The sequence below is a fragment of the Scaptodrosophila lebanonensis genome, unplaced genomic scaffold, assembly GCF_003285725.1.
Source record: "Scaptodrosophila lebanonensis strain 11010-0011.00,11010-0021.00 unplaced genomic scaffold, SlebRS2 tig00001415-arrow-pilon, whole genome shotgun sequence".
NCBI classification, from domain to species: Eukaryota; Metazoa; Arthropoda; class Insecta; order Diptera; family Drosophilidae; genus Scaptodrosophila; species Scaptodrosophila lebanonensis.
In genome coordinates, this window is record NW_022060742.1 from 1,452,364 (window position 1) to 1,476,012 (window position 23,649).

At 41.4% G+C, this 23,649-nt stretch overlaps 2 protein-coding genes across 4 annotated transcripts in view; one reads left to right on the forward strand and one right to left on the reverse strand.

The window, feature by feature from the left end:
• Positions 1 to 682: 682 nt before the first annotated feature.
• On the forward strand, positions 683 to 16,585 carry LOC115632565 (prostaglandin E2 receptor EP2 subtype). Of its 2 annotated transcripts, none has more exons than XM_030529783.1 (5): positions 683 to 826; positions 14,018 to 14,234; positions 14,303 to 14,495; positions 15,547 to 15,884; positions 15,949 to 16,583. In XM_030529783.1, exons 1-5 carry the CDS (start codon positions 777 to 779, stop codon positions 16,198 to 16,200), a joined length of 1,050 nt encoding a protein of 349 aa, XP_030385643.1. In that variant the 5' UTR covers positions 683 to 776; the 3' UTR covers positions 16,201 to 16,583. The 2 variants fall into 2 exon arrangements, with proteins under 2 accessions (XP_030385643.1, XP_030385642.1); XM_030529782.1 differs by lacking the exon at positions 683 to 826 and adding an exon at positions 7,765 to 8,394 and having other exon boundaries at positions 15,949 to 16,585.
• A 1,888-nt stretch (positions 16,586 to 18,473) lies between these two features.
• The window catches only part of LOC115632518, a 99,727-nt gene continuing 94,551 nt past the window's right edge, over positions 18,474 to 23,649 (reverse strand). For both annotated transcript variants that reach the window (XM_030529713.1, XM_030529711.1), the window contains exons 5-9: positions 22,698 to 22,956; positions 22,379 to 22,638; positions 21,567 to 21,794; positions 21,346 to 21,497; positions 18,474 to 21,290 (exon numbers count right to left, since the gene is read on the reverse strand). In XM_030529713.1, the coding sequence (XP_030385573.1) occupies positions 19,170 to 21,290; positions 21,346 to 21,497; positions 21,567 to 21,794; positions 22,379 to 22,638; positions 22,698 to 22,956 (3,020 nt within the window). In that variant the 3' untranslated portion in view covers positions 18,474 to 19,169. The remainder of the gene's footprint in view (positions 21,291 to 21,345; positions 21,498 to 21,566; positions 21,795 to 22,378; positions 22,639 to 22,697; positions 22,957 to 23,649) is intronic.

Sequence of the window (23,649 nt, forward strand, 5' to 3'; positions counted from 1 at the left end):
GGCCCGCCAAAACAAATTCTTCACATTAATGCGCATACGAGCTGCTATTTATGTGTGTACTTTGCGGGCTGCGTGCTTTCCATAACAATTTCATAAATTCAATTACTTGTTTTCGGCCAGAAGTGTTGACCATATTTGAGACACACGCGTCTATTTATTGCGAGTATCTTATTTAATATCTTTTTTTTGCAATTTTTTCATTGATTAATTGAGATTGTCGGCCGGCAATTGTTATGTGTGCGGCTTAACTTGGCAAATTGTTTTCTGTGCACAATTTTGGCTGCGTTTTTTGTCTTTCTCGAGTGCGCAGTACGCGACTAACACAAAACAATAACAATCCAAAAGATACGCGCATAAATCTTCGGGACGCAGCTGCTGCAACGCCGTCGAGCCGTCGAAGAGGCTCCAGACTCTGGTTTGTTATGCAAAGCATGGCTTGCCTTCAATGCCTGCTATTTGTCACCTATGCAACTGGATGGCTGGCTGCTTGAAGAGTTGGACTCTGCCTCCTCCACAGTGCCTGCAAATAGTACGCCCACTGTGCACTGCACTCTTCTGCTGATAAGAGTTACGTAGAAGCTTTGAGTTCTTTTATACGTATAGTGTTTTATATGCATTTCATTCCAGAACCAATGCTCGCTCGTCTCTCATGCAATGACGTCGGCGCCCAGCTATCGAAACGTATGCAGTTCACGTTGTCTTCGGATGCGTCTGGAATATGCCGCTGAGGCGACACCAGTTGTGTGCGTTTTTAATCACTCTGTGCCGGCTTCACGATGTTGACTTTGATTTTTAAAGTTCGTCGCAAAATCAGCTTACGATGCAGGTAAGCCACGTTTTAAGCGCACCCCACCATATTCGTATTCGTAGCTACTTACTATAAACGAGTGTGTGCAAGCCTCGAGTCTAATTAAGAGGCTTTTCCGTTTCCGAGTTCGCAACAATTATTCCGGGTTCGCATTCTGCTCATTTTTATGATAATATGATAATTTCCCCCCACTTTTATAGAAATTTGCCTTAATCTGCGGCGTAAGAACTATCTGAACCATCAGAATAGCTTTGTAACTGCTGATTTCTCAATTCAATTATTGTTCCAATAGTTTTGATTTTTACTTAATCTTTTTATGTAAGACATATTTACTCGTATACTATGTACAAAATATTGAAGCTTCTCATCAAAACATAAACTTATCGAAATGAAGAATCAAAAAGAAGCTTCGACCAGCTGTTTGAACGATTTGTAATTGTTTTAGATTCGGTGTGAATACAATAAAATCCAATTAAAAAAAAAAACTATTTCCAAATTATAAAGCGTCGGAATTTAATTACCTTTTGATGGTAAAAGCTGATTTAGTTAACAGACAAGCTTGTAATATCGTTTATACATCTGCTCAGAAAAACAAAAGCCAACTTACTGCTTCAAAAGGTGTTATGATTTCGATCTAACAGAGCCCTTTAAGCAGTCCATAATCAATTATATCGCTTGTAAAATCAAATAACTTTTTTATACTCTGTACATGAAATGTACAAGAGTATATTAGGTTTGCGGGAGCTGAAAAATGTAACAGGCAGAAGGAGGCGTGGCAGACCCCACAAAGTATATATATTATTGATCAGCGTGACAAGACGAGTCGATCTAGCCCTGTCTGTCTGTCTGTCCGTCTGTCTGTCCGTCCGTATGAACACCTGGATCTCAGAGACTATAAGAGATAGAGACACCAAATTTTGCACAAATATGCGTTATGTGTGTATTCTATACGAGTTTGTTTTATTTTTTTGATTTTCCCCCCACTTCCCCCCTATGGGGGTTTTCCCGATTTTCTGCTGCTGCAGCGCTGCTCAAGCGCTGCCCGCGGCTGTTGTTGATGTTGCTGTTTGGTTGACTGCGAAAATGCTTACACAGACACGAATAGATGCGCATAGGCATACATACACTCACACAGACGCAATTGCTATGTAAATGTGCAATTATACACCCTTTACGAGAGTTCGAATACCGAGAAAGGTAAAATCGATCCAATTTTTTTAAATTTTCTTTTTTTTCTAGTAAATTTTTTTAATTAGTAAACATATGTACAGAGTATTTCAAAGTCGGGACACCCGACTTTAGCTTTTTTTACTTGTTTTTAGAGAAAATTTGCAGGTTCGGCTGTCTTCTGAACAGATTTAATTAATTTCAAATATTGAATATTGGGATCGAATCAAAAGTATACATACTTCAAAGGAGTAACCTCAATTCGGAAGTCTTTATTCATAGTCTGATGTGAATCGGGCTCTTTGTTGATTTATTCTGATTCATAGGGCATCGATATTTGCTATTACATGTCCACATGCAACTGAGTAATAGGAAAATATAATATTTATGTAGAAAACGAATCACTTCTGTGAAATCATAAGACAACCTTGAGCAATTATTCTAATGTGTGTTTCCATTGTTATATTTTTGGGCAGCCCAACTGACCCGTCCCCCTTCATATACCCGTACATACCATTCTATAATGCCAGAATGCAGTTTGCTTTTATGAAGACTATGATTAAATGCAAGTTTACAGCGCGCAATGTAAATATTTTGATGGCCTTCCTTCAAGTTCGTGGCTCACTGCCAACAATTCTTTTTATCTTGTTTACTTTTCAATCATATACCGAACTAATGTTTATAAAGCCGACAGTTTGTGACTAATTGTAGATGTTAGAGAGCCAATAAGGTGTTGCACTCGGAAATGTCATTTCATTCAACCCGAACGATATCAGCACCTTGATACGCCTATTTAAAGTAATGCTCTTCTTCCTCCTATTTTTACACTTGCTCATTTTGTTCTATAGGTCGTTATCGCTTCTATTATTCTTTAATTATGTATAATTGCAACCGAAACTAGAAGCCCACTTTGTACTGTTTATCAAAATCCCCCTTTTAAATGTCTATATCTATCTAAAATTAGATAGTTAGGTAATCCCTTACCTATATGGCGTATATACGTTTTATAAACTCGTCTAGGGGTATAAAATACTCGTCTAGCGGCCCTTATCTCGACACACTCAACACGCTTTAAAGTGGCATAGCACATTCACAGAATTAGACGCTTCGTCATTTGGGGCCAACAGGGCTGAACAGAACTCAAAACAATCCGGAGTACGAGTATCTGGGTATTCGTATATACATACAAGTACATACTCGTACATATGTTTGTGGCGTGTTCCCACTCAATCCCCAAACCTGCACCTGTACGGATCGGGGGCAGAAACACAATTCAAGCACTTTATGAAGCAGCCTACTTTGCATTCGGGAGAACAAAAGTAAATGCTATCATTTATTAATTTAATTTGGTGGAATTGTTGCCTTCACTCTCCGCTCTGGAGGCCAACAACCTCTTCAACCTAACTAGGCTGACAACTAGAGATGGACGAAACCGTGATTACATAGTCACTGCGAATGTGTGGATATTAGTCATTCGGAATGGCTTCGGACGATTTCTTATCGACACTTTATTGAACCTGATTTATAGACCCACCATTATTCATTTATAAACAAAGGCATTATGTAGGTAGTCGGGCGACATCGTATGGTGCACATGCTAGCAAAGAACCAGGTTCTTGTGTCCTACTATGCTATGTAGGTACACTTTTCAGAGATACCCGTATAAGGAGGTAATACTAAAGCAGATCGTCTCATTTTAAAAAGGCCATAAAATAAAGTACTTCCAATCATTGCAGTCTCCAATTTTTAAAAAGTACTTTTTTACTTTTTATTACACTTATCCCACTCTTAAAGGGGGGTTTCTTGTTGGGATTTTTGTGTGTGTTCTCAATTCAAAATGCAAATTCTAGATAGCCGCATTTGCAGTTAAACATGACTGTACTGCCAATTATTTAAGTTATGCAACCTTGGTTTCGATATAGATTCGTACACTTTTTTTCAATTTTAGATACAATAAGTAATACTAGAAAACGGATTCCCTTTAATTTTGAACTACTTTTGTATGTTTAAGAACGAAGTATCTACTTGTATTTGCTCAAAAAACTTGCCGCTGTTATTTTGATTACAAGAAGGGGAAACTCTATACTTAAATATAGTTTTCTTCTACAAATAACGTCTTTGGAATGCGCTTTTCTAAATTGTAAAATAACAGAAATTTGCGTGTGAACTTCATAGATTAGCACACAAATTTATATGAAATTATTTTTGTCAATTATTTTTGTATGCACATTTCCATCCGTCCGTCTGTATGAACACCAAGAGCTAGTAAACCATAACAGCTAGGGGCACCAAACTTGGTATGTGGACAAGTCTTATGCATATGCAGAGCAAGTTTATTACACTCCAAGAATAACCCCAACGATCGGTTCAAAAATCCCTTGTAAGTATGAGTATAACCATTTTTTATTAACATAACTTGTTTTTTATAAGTTTTGTAGTTTTATGAAAATCGGCGCAATATATCAGAGAACGATCAGTGTAGAATTCGCAGATTTTTAAGCCCATTAAGAGATCGTAAGCAGCTTAATCTGAACTCTTATTATAGCCGCTGCACTTTATCATATAAAATTTACGACAGTCATTGATCCATTCATGCAGCTGATTGGATCAATGACTGTCGTGAATTTCTTACGAAAGGTTTGTCGACAAATTGCAAAAAGAAATCATTTCCTATGAAAGTTGGGCTCTTTCACTTATTTAAGAAACGAAAGCTGCGGTCACGCCCATGACTCCTGACTCTGACTTGACTCGGCTGTGACAAAGTCACCTCAATAACTATTCTATAGAATGAGCGCCCACGCAACGTGACAAAAACCCATTTTTTATGTGCCTCGCTCTCATCATAACGGGGAGCAGAGACACAAAGTGGCGGACGAGAAAAAATATGACTGCCATCGCATTAGGCGGCAATTCAACCCAATTTCAGACACACAATTAATAGACGCACCAAAAGAAAAAAAGGATATGAAGGGATACAAATTCTGAGAAATGTAGTTGTGCGTGCCACAAACACAAACAAGACTTATAGTGGATGTGTGGGCGTGTTTGTGTGTGTGTGTGTGTGGTCCCAGCAAATTAACTAAAAATAGTTGCCTTATTGTAGTGCGTATGCGTGTGTGTGTGTGTGTGTTTGTGACACCACATGATGTCCTTAGGATGTCCTCGAGCAGCCATGAACTTCAGACGGCCCCAATTCTCGGCTGCATTTGGTTCGATTCGGCGTTAAGCATACGCCACGTATGACATCCGCCTACCCTATACGGCCCATACGATGCCATGAAGTCTATGTGTGTGTGTGTGCGTGTGAGTGTGTGTGTGAGCGTGGGTGTTCGCGCGTCGACTTCCATCAATACTGTTCTGGGTTTTGCATAATTTGGCATTTAGAATGCATTCTGCATTTCAGATGCAGTTCGCCAGCAGCTTTGATCTTGCGAATATATGTACTCGTACATGCTATATAGTCGGAATATTATAAATTTTGTAGTCGATTAAGCGCTTTTCCTTGGAATATTTCAAACTACACTATTTACATATGAGTATTTAAGCATTTTAATTGTTGAGCAAAAAGCAAAACAAAAACTCATAAACCCACAATTAATAACGAATATAAAAACGGGAAATATAAAGTTGCCGCCACCCAGCTGCTCGTGTACGGGCCGTCGATAAAGCGGAAAAAGAAGAAGAATGAGAGGCAGGCACACTATCCGCATACCAAAAGCAACCAGCCACCACCCACCAACCACCAACCACTCAACCACTACAGGCGCCCAAAGAATTCATTGAATAAATTCATTCTTCTTCTTAAGTTCTGAATTGGTCTTTCTGGCAAACCTTTTTCGCATTTTAATTGCAAATTAGATCTCAACAGTATCGGTTGACATTAAATTTATACAGTTTCTTTATGATAGGTGGACGCATTAACATATAATTGTTACGAAACGGCAGTCTCAACCCAAAACTTCCTTAAATATCCATAATAGTTTTAATGTACGCTTTGTCGGGCTGTACATCGTCTTGCCTTCGACTATGTATGTATTTTCAATCACATTTTAAATTCGTTATAGAAAACATTCGCAAATAAATCATGGCTTATACATAAATTGAAAGGCGCATGCAATGGGCTTGTCTCGGGTTCAGATACAACTCTCTACAGTAGAGCTTTCCAACTATTCAGGATGAAAAACATCAAAACATTAAAGGGTATACTAGAAATTTATGAGACAGGCAGAAGGAGTCGCGTCAGACCTCATGTTTTTTTACATACTATGAACTATGTCCGTGACATTGTCCGGCTGTATAAGCCCCCACCACTTCTGGGTGCTATTTATGGGCTTTTTTATTATGGATGCTTAAAATATGTGTAGTAATCACTTTATTTGAAAACCCTTTCAATGCAATCCGTTGTAATTAAAATGATTAAGAAAAGACAAATAGAAATTTCTTGAATTGACATTGAAGAAATGATGATGTTCTCTGTTTCGCAATACTTCCGAATTTCCAGCAGATGTTTTGGAATTGTGTAAATGCTGTCTGCGGCTCTTCATCATTACTCAAAATATACTCGTTTGAGCATTTTCCAAATGATTGGTTTTTGTCGTTTCGGAATCTTTGGTATTTATAGGCATTGTGTGGAGGAGTGTAGATTTCTGGTATTTTTAAATATTTTTCTCTTGTCTTAGTCTGCCTGTATGATTCCAATATTCTCGAAATTGTCAATTCGGAAATTCGAAATAGCTTGAGGTTAAAGAACCTTCTTAGAATTGGAAGAAGATATTGGGAAAATGCGGGCGTGTTATGCTTGTGAATAATAGAAACCAGTTGAAATGTGCGTGATCGTGAAGGCATTTTTTTTTCAAGCAAACTCCTCTATACATCTATAATATATCCTGCAATGCTAGTCCTGAAGCATACTTTAAAAAAAAAACGTTAAACTTTGGGCTAGAAGTTGAGCCACATAAATTTCTAATTTGTTGGAGAAATTTTCAGAAATGCTAACCATTCAGATCTTTGCACAGACAACTCCCGAGCTGATTCAATTATTCAAGAGAGGATTAAACTGTGTGTGTGTGTGTGAGAGAGAGAGAGAGAGAGAGAGAGAGAGAGAGAAGGACATTAGCTCAGTAACTCCTATGATTAACTTTGCTTTATTGCGTTATTTCCGATTGTAATCCCCAAACCGCTGGCACTTTCTGGTAATCCTAGGATCTCTTGGATAAAGAGATTCACCCTTTGTGAAGTTAAAACTATATGTGTACGAGAGAGAGGGAGAGATCTTGCGATCTTACGCTCCCAAAATTCAGTAACTCTTTGATTGTTTTTGCCTTTGTGAGAAGTCGTTTTTCTGCGCAAGGATATAAGTTAAGAAGCATGGAAAGGCATGTTGTAGCTGAGCATGCTTTTGCCACTGTTTAGCATCGATTTAGGCACAAATCTCTTCATGTTTTCTCTGTGGATCAATTTTCACCTCCCTTATTGCCAATTTTGAACCACTGTGCGTTGGCGACGTCGATGCCGATGCCGATGCCGGGCGTCAAACGGTGTGCCAACTGTTGAATCGACAAGAAACTCATTTCGTAGGCACTACCCCCACCCCCAAGTCAACGCAAATGCCGATGCCGACAACGACGACGACGATGGCGATGGCGACGACGACGTCGAAGTCGGCAGCAGCAGTGGCAGCAGCAGCAGCGACAGCGACGGCGACAACAGCTTTCGGTAGGCTTTGCGCTTCATTCTAGAACGACAGCTCGCTGGAAACGTTGCTCGACACGCATCCCGACACAGAGTCTCCAGTCTGTTAAGAGTGTTGGCGCGAGTTTTTGGCAAACACGCATATTTTCGAAAGCCAAATAGAGTGCCAAACGGTGTTTGGAAAATATTCGAAATAATTCGGCGCGCTTCAAAGGCTAGAAACAAGTTTTTCTGTTTTCTTACTTTCCGAATAGTGCTGGTGTTGGTGTTGGTGCTGGCTTTGGTTTTGGTGGTCAGTGCGAACACTTGTGTGTGTGTGTGGAAATGTGTTTTCATTGGAACTAAGCGCAATTTTTATTAATTACGCTAAAACCGAGAGAGAGAGCGAGAGAGAGAGAGAGAGACAGCGATAGAGAAATACTTAGCATACATTCTGATTGACTGATTGACTGATTGACTGACTGAGTGACTGGCTGACTGACAGTCGTGATGGCAGCATCCGTAACACCTGTGGACTTCTTGCTCAGCACAGTCAGCACGCTCGGCCAGGCAGCGGCTGGGGAGGTGGGGCGCAGCAGCAAGAGTCCTGAGGAGCTGTACGCGAAGAAGAAGCGTCTGATTCTCAGCTGCGTTGTGATGGTGTTGGGCGTGATTGGCAACTCATTAGCTTTGATCATTTTGGCGCGCAAGAAGCACAACAAGTACAGCAAATACACGTTAATGTTGCGGTAAGTGTGAACAGCAAATTAGGCTAAGAGACAAACCAACGCAGACACAAAGCTGTGTTCAAAGTTTGCAGCAAACTTGCCGCTCGAGTTCATGGCAGTTGTTTGAAGTTTGTTCAACTTGCGGCTCAGCCAACAGTGCAGCATGTATGTAAATTTACATACACATATGTATGTATGTATGTATATAATTAATGTATTTATGTGCGGGTCTGATTTGCATTTCTGAATGTTTCTAGTTGTCGCCTTAATGAGCCAAACACTCAATTGCGCTTTACTTGCCAACTTACAAACATACACACATATATACCCATATATATGTACATACATACTATATCTTATCAACACTATTTTATTCAATTTTTGCTGCCGCTCATGAATGCCATGTGTTTGTGCACTTTTCCATACCCAGAGTCTGTTTTAATGCCACTGCCTTAATAACAATATGTATTCGACTTATCAGCCACACAATAGGCCAGTGGCCAATGGCAGGCTCGTGCACACAAAGCCAGCATAAGTTTTGATTGCTTTGATAAATAGATAATATTTGCAATAGTTGGCAACAGCTTGATTGCTCTCAACAGAAACCGCAATAGCAGCAAAGCCTTTAAATATTTGTTGATAAGGGTCGAAAGGCGGGTCGGGATCCCCAAAGTTTTCTTTGCTTGCTACTCAACGAACTTAACGAACTCGTCAGAAATAGCATTTAAATATCATAGCCGCCCCTCAACTGACAGCTCTTCAATCTGCTTAGGTCTTTTCTTGATCTTCCCTTATGGTAAAAGGGGAAATGCTTAATAACTTTGCCTTTGCTCTCCAAACAAATAATACATCACATTTGCTTTAGTATTTGAATTAGTTAAGCACACTAAAAAGTTCACTTTACACTAAGTAGGGCCGCCCCTAATCCATAATTTAACCACATATTTGATATTTTTATATCCCGAAGTTGAAGAGGTTATCCAAGAATGTTCAAATTAAAGAAGAAGGCGTGGCAAGCAATCGTACATATAAAGACATATTTATCTGTTCATCTATATAAGCCCCGCAAATTTTTGAACCATAACAGCTAATGATATCGAACGCAATTTTATTACAAACCATTGTTTTTATATAACTGCCATGGGAATAGCCATTAGTTGGACAACTTCTTTGTATAAAAAGATATCTCTCAAGCAAATTAAATTGATAAGTTTTCCTTCATTATGTACATTCAAAAGTTCTGTAAAATCTGTTCATCAATTAGCTGCTATAGGAGCGATCGGTGCAGAAATCAATCCAAGTCCCACAAACTTGTTTGTTTTTTACGACATCGTAAAGAAAATGTATATAAGTAGGAAAATTTGACTGTTAAGAAATTAGAGTCTGAATTCATGACAAAGGTACTCAATATAAATATTTTAAATTATTGAAAATACTCGTACAAGATTTATTTATTAGAAAGCATAATTTGTCAAGCTATTTTGTATTTCCAAACTAAAAGAGGAAAGCCTAAAACTTGCTTTTAAAGTAAAGCCAACAAAGCATTAGTTGTCATTAATGAGTAAATAAAATTTTGAGAAAATCATCAAAATAAATAAATATTAATCATACGCCCCGTTGTAATATTTTCTACGAATTATTTTTCAGTGATATGATTATAAATTATATGCAGAAATGCATTTGTAATCGTTTAAAAAGCCAACCATGATGATAATTAATTTTTATTTGTACATATTACACATACGCCGCATTGCGCACACCCAGATAAACATTAAAGAAAACACTTTATAAAACGATAAAGTAATTCAAATTCCAAAGTGTCTTTAAATGCGAATTGAATTATTAATTAATATTAATGGCAAGTGGTCTAACTTTAGAACATCATGAGGCACTTTAGAATACTCAGAAATGGCAACTTTTATTTTATTTATGATCTACTATATTATTGATTATATTGAGACAGCATACAAAACTTGGAGTACCACATTTTATTAAGCAGAAGGATTATCGAACTAAGAGTGTTTTTTGCACCGATTAATCCTATAGTGGCTATATAAAATATGCATAAGACAAGCCTATATTCAAGTGTGGTCCCCCTTGCTTTAATGTTTCAAACGTATTCTGTGCGGATCTATCGATTCGCCTCATTATTTTAATTACATATTGGAGTCAGAAAGCTAAAAATACGTTGTAATAATGCTGATAAAGTACGAGATTAAAACAAATTACATATTATTTATAGGACTTATTGTTGAAGAAGAGCTTAGAGATACATATGCTCAATCATTTTGTAGATTAGTATTTCGTTTGAGAGGAGTCAGCTCTACCAGCTTTAATGTTTAGTTCGCTCATCTGGAATAGGCTATAATGTACAAAAATATGCCCTTATTTTCTATAATATTCTTTTATCTTTAACCCTATACATTCTTGATCAGTGTCAGTCCATCTGCACGCGAGACTCTTGGAAAACATAAGAGCTGGGATAACCAAAGCTGGTATGCATTTTCCCGTAAGCCCTCAAGTATAGTAACCATGGATTTATCTATGCCTCTCCCTCTGTGTGTATGTGTGTGTGTGTGTTTGTATATGAAAAGAGCATGTAATTAAGTTCACATTTCAGAGACGAATTGACGCTCGTGGCGCATCAATTTTCAGTGATTCGAGTTTGACAAGCGCCTGAATTGATTTCAATTTGTCAAGTAGTGCGTGTGCGTGTGCGTGTGTGGGGCATAAATTATAAAACAGAGCACGCGCCTGCAACTCGAGCTGAGTCTGAGCACACGCCGCAGCAGGGCCGGAACGGCGTGGCAGGCAGCGTAAAAGTATCCTTTAACTTGGCTTGCTGAGCAGGAAATTAGGCGATGTGCAGCGAAGTGTGTGCGCGTGTGTGTGCGCGTGAGTGTGGTTGACAAACAATTTCACAGTGTTGCCTTTGAACTCTTTAATGTGATTGATGAGTGTGTGTAACGATTGACGCTTATGGAGTGTGGCAGTTGATTCGAAGCGCTCCTCAATCTCAAGGCATCTGTCAGCAACTTTTCGGTCTAATGGCGCACACGCGTCAAATCAAATAATCAAACAATCGGCAAATCACAGAAATGTTGCATTACCCACTCAAGAACCCAAATACCCGTACACCCCTAGCATCCCAAATTGCGCAATACATACGCTGGCAATAAAGTACACACATATATATATATATATATGTGTGTGTGTATACCTACCTATATTCTTATGTACTCGCATACTCGCCCGCCCGTACCTTTAAGGCATTCATTTCATTTTAAAATTCATAATGCGCGCCATAAAAATAACAATGATATTGCCTTTTTTGTTATACCCTCAGCCATGGGCGTAGCCAGGGTCCGTTTTGGGGGGGAGGGGATATATTAGTTTAGACAATATACTCGTGTGTACTAAACGCGCATAAGGTACATCTTTGGAACACAACACGATCTCTTTATTCTCGTTGAATTGCAAAAATAAGCGGCGACTGGCATACTTGTAAATGAATGAAAGTAATAGCTCAGATGGGGAAATGGGAACCAATCATAAAACTAATAATGCAGTTCCCGCCATTATTTGTGATTCATTTAAATTTTAAGACGACTATTCGTTCATCATGTAGGAAAGTATGAAATACAAGTTTCAAGTTTTTGAATAGTCGTTACTACTTAAGAGTAGTTATATTGGTTGTTAAGAATATGTTAGTGTATTTCACAATCGAATATTCCCGTTCGTTGTTTTCGTAGGTTGAGGCAGTCGCAGAACAGTTTAATGTACGCAGAACTGTTTTGAGGACTAATGAATTATTGTTTATAAAAAAATTTATGGCACCATAAATCGTATTTGTAATTAACGGCTTTACAGCAACTCATGGAATTTCTATTTCCATCGATCGTAAACGATTTGAAACGTCAATACCTTTTCCGAAACCGAATGCATATAAATATTGCTTTTATTAATTCCAAATAGGTGAAACAAATGGTTATCTTCAGAGCCTGCAGTTAGGAAAACTCATCTATCTAGCCACCTTTAACCGGACAAAAAATGTCTCTTGCATTGGCGATTTGGCGATATTTAGGAACACTATTTCAATTTATATATTCTTTATCTAAAATTCCTCCCTTTTGGTTATCTTAACATTATTTTTTCAAATTTACACTTACATATACAAAGTGTTCGATGGAAATGTTATAAATATAGAAGAATAGTGTGTTCTTTACAAAAAACGGATTAATCCTTCCTAATTCGCCTTAGAGTCTATTTTAATTTATTATATTTCATTTTTTTTTTTTTTTTTTTTTTTTTTTTTTTTATTTAATCAAAGCATTGAAGCCGTGCATTCAGATTAGCACCTTAACAATACATTTTTACAAATATAAAATAGCCCAACTTATGGAAATTAATATAGAAAACTAGAATTATAGGAATAATTTATTATTTTTAACCGACTTCAAAAAGGGAGGCGGTTACCAAATATTTTATTTTGAGTGACAGAGAAACTCCGGTCGCTACGAGTATATGAGCTATTTTTTAGTACCTGTTTCGCTCAACCCCATGATTAAGGCTCACTTGTCTGCTGTAAAATACATTTCACATGGTATTTTGAGGTCAAATCGACATTTCTTTTGAGTATCCATTCGGTTCAAAATCGGCTTACTTCCTATTTTTTAATTCATGTTTTTTTCTTATTTAATGGAAAAACATTAACTTAGTATCACGCTGGTCGTCAAATGCACTCTAATCGCTGTTTGCACATACAATACATATATGTATGTGCTAATTTCCTAAGACAATCAAATCATTCCTGAGAAGTCACCTATTTAAAAATGTGATGGCCTTAGTTTCAGGCAGATTCTCAGCATAATAATAAAATTGTATGTTTGTTAAAAAAGAAGAATATGCGCTCTGAAAATAAATTACAACAACATTACAATTAAGAATTAGAGAAATGCAAACAGTTATGGACACATACTTCCTTCTTCCCCTGAGGTGTACGGGTTCTGTATGAAATGCGGATTAATTGCTCAACTGATTAAAGCGATCACCTCTTTCAAAATGAAATTTCATTAAATCATGCTTGTGCGCCTTCTTCAATATTATTTTTGTAATTATTAGCCGTTAATGTTAATGTTAAGAATGTTTTAGCATTTGAACAACCCAAATGTTTAGTTTAACTTATTTGCCAGTACTTGTGTCCGCAACTTATATTGTATTACAAGTATGTATATTGTATGCCCAAATCATTTGATTTTGTTGAATGACACATTTCAGCCAAAATATGGCCATAAAAGCTCTCAAGCACTTGGCTTTTCAGCCGACATTTGTCAAAGCCTTAGCCTTAGCGTAATGCTCTGAGGCCGCATACCCATAACAACGCATTTAACGCACAATCGATAAGCAATATTTATGTGACATCATGAAACGCGTTTATGGCGTGGAAAACTTTAATTACCTTATTTACGAGAACCGGCACAGCTTCCTTCCTACCATCGTAGGCACGTCCCGGCCTAATTGTGACAGACGGAACGAGTCCACAAATCCACAACCCACGCGTGCTGGCCCCAAACTCTCATTGAGCTAATTTATGGGTCCATTGATCGCTTAGCTAACACCCCGCCCCCATATTCGTTCTTTGCAGCTGCTTGGCCACAAACAACTTGCTGGGTCTGCTGGGGATGCTAAGCACTACCCTTCTCAGGGTTAACTTATCCAAGGAGGTGCTGCAATCCTTTGTACGTCTGGACTGCTTCGGCTACTTGCTGTTTCGTTTCTTTGGAGTCAGTTCCGGGTGCATAGCCGCCGTCATGGCTGCCGAACGCTGGATGGCTTTGGCGCGCCCCTTTATCTATCACAAGGTGAGTATTTATATCTGATAAATAGAGGACCTGTACGGGACATAACACCCGCATTTTATTGCTTACAGCACATTACCTATGAACTGGTTCGCAAAACGATCTACTCACTCATAGGGGTCGCCATAATCGTCACCTTCATGCCCCTCTTCGGCTTTGGCGCCTACATTGATGATTCGAATCCCAACGAAATGAAGTGTCTGCGCTATCGCGATGCCGATGGCTATGTCAACAAGGCCTATGCCATAATGTTTATGATTTTCGGTGAGTTCAAAACACCTTTCCCCTAATGGAAATATAGTATGGCTTAGTTTTGCGATTCCTGAGACGGTCTTATCCGTAATTTACTCGTATATTTATACCCTGTACCCGTAGGGTAAAAAGGGTATATTAGGTTTGTGCAAAGTATGTAACATACAGAAGGAAGCATCTCCGACCCCATAAAGTATATATATTCTTGATCAGCATGACGAGAGAAATCGATCTAGACATGTCCGTCCGTCTGTCCGTCCGTCTGGATGAACGCGAGGATCTCAGAAACTATAAAAGCTAGAATAACCAAAGTTGGCATCCAGATTCTCCTAGGTCCGAGTAAGGACGAGTTTATTTTATTTTTTTTAATTTTCCCCCCCTTCCCCCGCTTCAGAATTTCGTCAATAGCGTCCACATTTCAAATGCTACCTAAACCAAACTTTGCACACATAATTTATATATAATTGTCTACTGTTGTTAAAAATTGTTTATTCAATTCGGTCAATTCTAAATAAAGTTATTAGCAAAACAAATTCTCGCCAGTACAACCCCCCCAAACTGCAGCAACAAGTTCGCTCTTCTTCTTCCTCTTTTTGCTGCTGCTATGGGCGCATATAACTCGGTGACGGAAGTTTACCTGGGTACAGGGTAATACACTGTCGGGCTTGCTCGACTGTAGCGTTCTCTCTTGTTTTATACTACCTTGGGTTCCATTTTAAAGGCAAACGGCATATGAAAAGTTTTTTGAGATTCTTCGATAGCCGTTCATCTTGCGTTTATCTCTTACTTTGTTCGACAGTATGAACCTCGGTAGCTCTTGAACTGTAAAAGCCAGAGGCACTAGAAACTTAATCCATATATATATAATACAGCCGGAGTAAAAAACATTTTTCGCTTATGAGTTTTAGTAGCTTATGGCTCTGTAGGTAGGGAAGAGGTTACTGGGTATTCTTGTCGTAGACATTTTAAGTTTTAGGAGGTAAATGAAAGTGATTCTAATATTTGTCATTACATTCAAATAGAAGATTTTTGAGTCCTTTCATTCTTCCTTTTCTTCTTTTAGGTGTCATGTTGTGCATTGTGATTGTGGCGTGCAATTTGTTTGTGGCACGAGTATTGTGCTTCATTGGCCATAGTCGCACCACTACGCGCCACATGCAATACAATCTGGTGAATCGCGACAAGAGCGTGCGCAGCATTGACGCGGAAAGCAGCAGCGGCACCACACTCTACCAGAGCCAGTACAGCACCACCAGTAGCCACAATGTGCCGCCACCACGTCAATTCTACCACAGCAACAGCGTCACAATGACGGCACAGACATCGCCCAACGAGATCAAATTCGCCAAACTGATGGCTTTCCTGAGCATCTCCTTTGTGGTTTGCTGGATGCCCCAGATGGTATTTATTATAAATCTGTATATCCGCTTAAACATTTTACTAATTCTTGGTCCCTATATTCTAGATTTCCATACCGCTGGCCATCATGCCGAATCGTATACCGGCAAAGCATCCATTTTTCGTCATAGCAGACTTGTTCACGGCTCTGCATTTCGCATCCGATCCCTATGTCTATGTGCTGAGCCGCACCAAGCACTCGTTTGTGATGGGCTGCCTGAAGCGCTGGCGCTGCGGTTTGCGCCGATCCCAGAGCGATCAGAGCCGCCTGCGCACCACCGCCACGGAGCAGAATACGCTCGATTGTAACTTTAATTGAGGCATCATTCGAATCGGTGCCAATACATACAAGTACTTATATGTATAGTATACGTCTCGGATTTACTCAAAAATTATCCTACCGCTCGTCTCTTGTAATTAGTTTCTAAGCTGTAGATAACAACTATCGTCCTAGACGTAAGAATCTTCATACTTTATGTAAAAATATGGTTCTCATACTCTCGTACATACTTATATATGCATATACATATATGTATAAGTATATGTATTAATAATCCAAACGATGTAGTTTAAACATTGACGATACAGAGCATCGAATGTTCAGCAACTGGATAAGCGATGCGGAATATTTTTTAAATCTAAATAAATAGGATATTTATAACACAAAATAAGAAGATATTGTAGCTGCATACTATATTTCTATTCCTTCCCAGAGTGAAAATTCTTTTTCAACGTTTTCAACGAGCTATCGCTCGCCCTTATCGGACGTAAACTCACCGAAATATGCGTCATAGCCGACACAGGTACCCGACTCAGTGCGAGTTTGAAAAGATCGCCGGTTCCACACCAAAGTCGAGTCCCACTTGGTCGCAATACCAGACGATCATAAATAAGCCGAAGGTGGATTCGCAATCGTAAACAATGACACGTGCGTAAGAAAACTGCTGACTTTGTTTATCTGGCGACGTTTGTTTACTTTGGCATTTGCAATGTACGGTCGCCTCTTTCGCTCTTGAGGCTGAAATCGACGCATCGGACTTTACAGTTGCTTTGCTTTTGCGCCGCTTGCTCTCATGTCATTTGCTTACAAGATTACTTATTTATTTCTTTTGCGCTGCCTCTATGCGTCATATCAACCAAAGTCATAAACCCCGGACTCGATGCGATTTCGAAAATATCGCCGGTTCCATACCAAATAGGAGGCACGCTTGGGCGCAGTATCAGGCGATCATAAATAAGCAGCTGGGAGTCTCTCAAAAGCAAACAAAACCTTATTTGTAAACAAACTGCTCTAACTGCAGCTGTGGCCTAACTGTTGTTTTGTTTTGCTTCTGCCTCTCACATAATGTGTATGTCTAGGCATCTCTTTCGCACTTGCTGTTGAACTCACTGCTCACTGCTGATCCCAGTAGGCTTGCTATTATTTATGTTCCCCTGGTCGCCCACTAAAGTTAGACTTGCATTTTGAATGGGAAGTTTGGAACCAAGTCATCCCCGGACTCGATGCGAATTTAAAAAGGTCGCCGGTTCCATACCAAACGCGAGGCCCGCTTCGGCGAAGTATTAGGCGATCATAAATCAGCAGCTGGCAAACTCTCAGAAGTAAACAAAACCTTATTTGTAAACAAACCGCTCTCACTAGCTGTTGTTTTGTTTTGAGTCTGCTGCTCTCATAATTTGTATGTATCTGCGTCTCTTTCGCACTTGCTGCTCGCTGCTGATCCCAGTGAGCTTGCTGTCATTTATGTTCGCCTGGTCGACCATTAAAGTCAAACTAACATTGTTCGCTGGTTGGGACAATATTTAAAATTCGGACGAGTCCCCGATTTCATACAAAATGCGAGTCAGACTTACGTGATGTAACAGGCGAACATAAATGGAAACAAGCGAATTCGCATCAGCAGGAAGTAAACGAACAGCGCAGATCGAAGAAGCTTCATGCGCGAAAGAAGTGGACAGCAGTCGCAGAGTCAAAATAAACAAATACTAGATAAGAACAACAAAAGGCAAGAGTGAAAGAGACGACCATACATTGCAAATACCAAACTAAGTCAGCAGTTTTCTTATGCACGTGTCATTGTTTACGTTTGCGAATCCACCTTCGGCTTATTTATGATCGTCTGGTATTGCGACCAAGTGGGACTCGACTTTGGTGTGGAACCGGCGATCTTTTCAAACTCGCACTGAGTCGGGTACCTGTGTCGGCTATGACGCATATTTCGGTGAGTTTACGTCCGATAAGGGCGAGCGATAGCTCATTGGACTCGTAGTCACATTATCTAGCTATTGGCATCGACAGTTCAGGTAGTCAAGATGTTTCAGCCAAGTACGTAAGCGATAGTGTCATTCTAAAGACATCTCTCTAACTAATAATTTTAAATTTTATTTATTAGTGATTTCAACTTATATTTATTATTGCTGACTACTAATTAAGGCCTTGTACAAAATTATTGTATTTTTGTTAAGTGCTAAATGCTAAATTCATAGTTTTTCGTTTATGTTGTTGTTCGTAAAATTAGAAGACGAAAGTGTTGTGTTAGTCTAAATGTTAATTGGATTTAAACATATAATATACAAAAATAACAATAGGCGGAAGAGCATATCGAAATCATATTGAAACAGAAACTTTATAATAAATTGCACATTCTGCAAGCTTTTTCGGGATTTCCGAGTTCAATTTCTGTGTATTGTGGTGTGTGGAAGCAAAACAAATCGACTCGACTCGACTGTCTAAACGTTATAAGCATTAAAATTAACTAAACATATTTTGGCACTGCAAATAAAAGTGGTTTAAAAACAAAAACCTCTTAAAAACAACAATCAATACATATACATTATACATACATACAAATTGATGCTATGAAATGAAGAACGCAAAACAATAGTAATAATAGTTAATAAATTATACACGATTTTGCTTGCCAAATGCACTTCTCAATACTTTAGTATACTTGTACAATCAGATCCCAGATTCCCAATTCCGAATCCAAACAAATTTAACGAAATCGAAACGATGAGTGAATTGTAAGGAATTCGGAAACGCAAACATTTTTATGAAATTTCAAATCGATTTCGATAGATTCAATTGATTTCGGATAAAGGCAAGAGACCCCAATATTATATTGCTCAGATATATGTACTATGTACGAATTTATTCGTACGTACTTGTATGTATATTATTTTCCTAAACATAAATTTCGTTTGATTATGCTATCAGCTCTAAAGTTCGGCAAACACGCTTTGTGAGCCAACAGATGCCGCTCTGTTGGGTCCAAGCGCGGAGGACCTCTAGACCATGCCGAAGTCGGTGCAGACGGAGGCTGTAGGCGCCTGATTGTTCTGCTGCTTCTGCTCCTGGGCGCTGTTCGCTGCCGCAGCTGCCGCCGCTGCTGCCGCCATGTTAAGCTCCACAAGAGTGTCGATGCTGTTGAGACTGACTCCTTGGAGGATCTTGCGCGCTGCCAGTGATGTGAAGTTGAATGACAGATCCGTAAGGCTGGGAAAGTTGTAGAGCTCCTCACTGCCCCCCGTGCCCAGACCATTGCCCAGCCCCTGCTCAAGGGATTCCTTTGTCAGGCTGAATCGCCTGTCGATGGCCTCCTTGTCGATGGACTTATCATTGGCATGATCCTTGAGTGCCAGGTTGGGCTCACTGCCCAGTGGGTTGCTGGACTTTTGAAGCAAATGGGCCAAGGCCAGTTCGTCGCCACTCATCGTGCATTTCTGCAGCTGACAGACAGACTCGAAGCACAAGTTCTTCAAGTCGCTGCTCGAGTTCATCATCTTGTTGTTACTCTGCGTGGGCGCCAGATCCTTCGAGTGCTTCTCATAGAAATTCAGGTTGCCCACCGAGCCGGCAATCTCAAAGTCCTGCTTGGCCAGGGCGGCCAGCTTCAGGGGCTTTTCGGTGCACGGCGAATTCGGCTGGGATTCGTTCTTCAGGACGTTGCTCTTGTAGGCGATGTTGCTGTTGGGATGTGGGGCCAGATGGAGACACAACTTGCGACTGTTGTTCATGGTGGCGTCGTTGTTGGTGTTCTTGGCATATTTTCCACCATCGTAGGGTGTCTCCAGGACACTGCTGTGATGACTCTGACTGGCCGTGTTGTCGGGCGATATTTCGCTGATGAACGAAATCGAGTCGCAGGTCTCCGAATTCGTGTCATACTCGCTGCAGGCGCCATCCAGGTGGGCGTTGGGCATAGTCTGTGCCGGCGACGGCGAAGGCGACGACGATTGACCTTCCTGCTGCATTGTCTGGGTCTTGAGGGGCGTGGAGGTGGCTGATGCCGAGCCAGCGGCACTGTGCTGCTTGGAGAGCGTCTTCTTGATGACCTCGCCCTTCTCATTGGTCATCGTCTCGTTGTTGATGATGAACACATTCGAGTTCTCCAGCATTTTGCCATTCTCGAGCGTTATGACGCTCCTCGCTGGCGAGTTCTGCACAAAGATCTTGGTGCTGGGTATGCTCTGGTGGCCGTTCGAGGTGGTCACCTGCAGTGTGATGGAATTGTTTGAGTTCGAGTTGGGCACTCCATTGGCTGATGCTGCGGTTTGATGATAGCCCGAGAGCTCCTCGAGAATGCGCGACGGCGTGCTCGCTCGCTGACGCTGCGCCTGCGCCTCAGCCACCCGCGCTCTCATGGCTTGATGACGCGGTGTGCCTCGTGGTGAACCATTGAGGAGTAGTATGGAACGCGCTGGATTGTTGCCGTTGCCATTGCCAATGCTGCCGTTGCTGCTACTGCTGGGCGCCACAACGGCCGTGTTTGTGGAGCACTGCGAGTCCAGACTAGAATGACCGCTGGTCTTGTTGCTAAAGGAAACCTTTCCGCTGTCGATGCTCGACGGGCCGGAGGTAAACATGGAGGAGTTCTTGCCCGATTCCAGGCTGGAGGGTCCGCTGCTCTGCAGGCTGCGATACGTGGACTTGTTGTCCGTGCTGCTGTTGATGATCAGACCATCCGTTTGGCGCTTGGCCGCCGCGGCCTTCAGCGTCGAGGAACGCGCTGGCGAGGACTCGAAGATGTGTTTGCCAATCACGGATTTCGGTGCGGTCTTTTGCAGATGGGCCGGCGATTGGCTGGGCGCTGTGGGCGTGGGCGTGGGCGTGGCAGTGTGCAGACGTGACAATGTGGCCGACGAATGATTCATCTTGTGCTTGTTGTTGGCCGCTGCGGCTGTCGCTGTGGCCGTAGCCGGTATCGATTGCGTGGAACGTGGCAAGGAGCTGCTGCAGTAGACGGGGGAGCGGCGGCGTATGGGGGAGCAGTCGCGCGACGAAATCAGGAAGGTCGACTCGCTGGACATGTGACGGCGATGACGGCGCGGCAAAGTGGAAGATCGCTGACTCAACTCGGAGCCGTCGTAGAACGTCGAGTTGGACAAAGTATGAACCACAGGCATATCCTGAAAGATAGATTTCAATACATTTCGATTCAAAGAATGGCAGCCCGGTACTCACGTGATCCGCCGTCTGGGTGCCGACGCTGTGTAAGTGGACGGCACGAGTATTGAACCACTCGGCGGGTGGAAATTGTGCAGAGTACGTTTCAATCTGGCGCTGCTTGGCACGGCCGCTGCGTCGGAACAGGCGTGAGAGCAAAGATCCTTTTTCTGCAAGTACGCGGGCATGAGGGATTATTAGAAGGCATGCTTCAAAGGGCTACTCCATGGTATACTCACTGGGTGATGACGAATCTGTGCTTTGGTATTCCGAGCTGCTGCTGTCAGTCGTGTTCAGCGTCTGCGCATACGTCTTGGATAGACTTCGGGTTGAGGCGCAGCGCTGCAGGCGCTTCGAAGATCCAAAAAGCCGCAAACTATGACGACGTTCCAGGCTGCGCGGCGTCGGAAACGATGCACTGCGTCGCTTGGCGGCACGCGGATAAATGATCTTGTCATTGGGATTGCCTACAACATATTAAGAGACCGACCAGTAGTAATTACACTTTTCAATATGGCTTACTTCGCTGCCCCTTTCATTAAGTTTACAGATTTGCTTTTGCTGATGACGATGGATACTATGCACCTACTCGTATATTAGGGCTTGTCCCGCAAATGTTTTGTGACTTGTGAGCAAGCTGTTTCTTTATCGTTGACGCTAACGCGTTGACTAATTCGAAATATTGAAATGATTTATAATCGCCTAGAGGGTCGACTGGTTATTTCATGACTAGAACTACTGACGATGAAGTTTTTAAGTTCGCAGATCACTTAAAGTTCTATCCGCCCTTTCTGTTATCTTCACTCTGAGCAAACTTTTACACAAAGACAACTTCTGAATTAATCTTCCATATGTTAGCACTTCTAACAAACCTTCAAGAAGATAGGTTATGGAGCTTTAACTGGGGAACCACCAACAAAAATCAGCTCAACGTCCGCTCATTTCATATCTCTCTCTCATACCCTCTCTCTCTCTCTATCTCACTTTTCTTCCACTCCTCAGCATTAGCCATAACGTAGTTATAAATGAAAGCGCTAGATCTAACACTTACCGCCACAAATAACATCGGCCAGATTGGTCTGGATGCACTGGTGTGTCAGATCGCCATCGCGCTCCGTCGATATCTCGCCATAGAGCGAGTGCAGAGCCTCCGCATTGGACATGAGCATAGTGCGTGCCTCCAGCGGAACCTCTGTTCCGTCCTCCTCGTCCAGCTGCCCATAGACGAGGCTGCTGCCTCCGCCACTGCTGCCACTGCCGTTGAGGTGTTGATGATGGTTGCTGCGGGGACGCGAGCGACTGCGACGTCGTCTGTGGAAGATAGAATTTAGGATTAGGGCTCGATACTGAAATACTGGCATTCGACTCACTCTGGCGTAAAGATGAAGTATCCCTTTGATGTCTGATAGATTTTCTGCTCCTGCATCAGCTGGGCGAGCGTATCGTAGATGACCTCCGTGGCCGGGGTCGTCATGTGGGCGAATCGAACGCCCAGCTTGCTGCGCACATGTTCGATGGTCGCCGACTGGCCCTCGGCGGTCAGATCCATAATCACGTCGCAGAGCGCCTCGGGCAGTGGCGTGAATTGTCCCTGAACTGTTGGCGTCACAATGCAATCGTCAATGTCACCTGCAAGCAGAGCAAGGAGAGCGAGTCGGTCGTCAATAAAAGTGCCTCGATTGTGTTTACATGTGCGTGACAAATAAGGCTAATTATCGGTCGACCTGCCACAGCTGGCTGCCACATTTGGTGCCACAACTAAACTTGCTCGCATTTTTCCAGCCCCAGCCAGCATTTTGGGCGACCAACTCTGGACATTGGCTCGGCACAACATCTATGGATCTCATGTAATTGAACTGTCTTTGATGTTCGTGTTTTCGTTGCTAAGGCATGGAGGTCGCATCGCAGACAACGACGCGGCATGCCGCACAATCGCATTTCGGACTCCTAATAAGGCAAATGCTATTGTGGTGCATCACTCACACGGCGTATACGTAATTAAAATGCACGCCCAGAAACACGGGCCAAGCCAAAATATATCTATATACATATACCAACTTGTTGTTGCTCACATATGTTTGTATTTACCCTAAAAATGCGCTTATCAGCTATAATACGAGATTTGTGAAGTGGCGACAAAATATTTATCACAATCTTCAACATATTCAATACATCCTCCTGCTCCAGCTTGTCCTTTCAAGCCATTCAGCCGATATCCAATTTGTACAACTAGAACACTGGAATAGCTAAGTAGCTAATCGGTTTGCACTATCATGTAATGTTTTTAGGTTTGCGGGAAGTGAAAAATGTAACAGACAGATG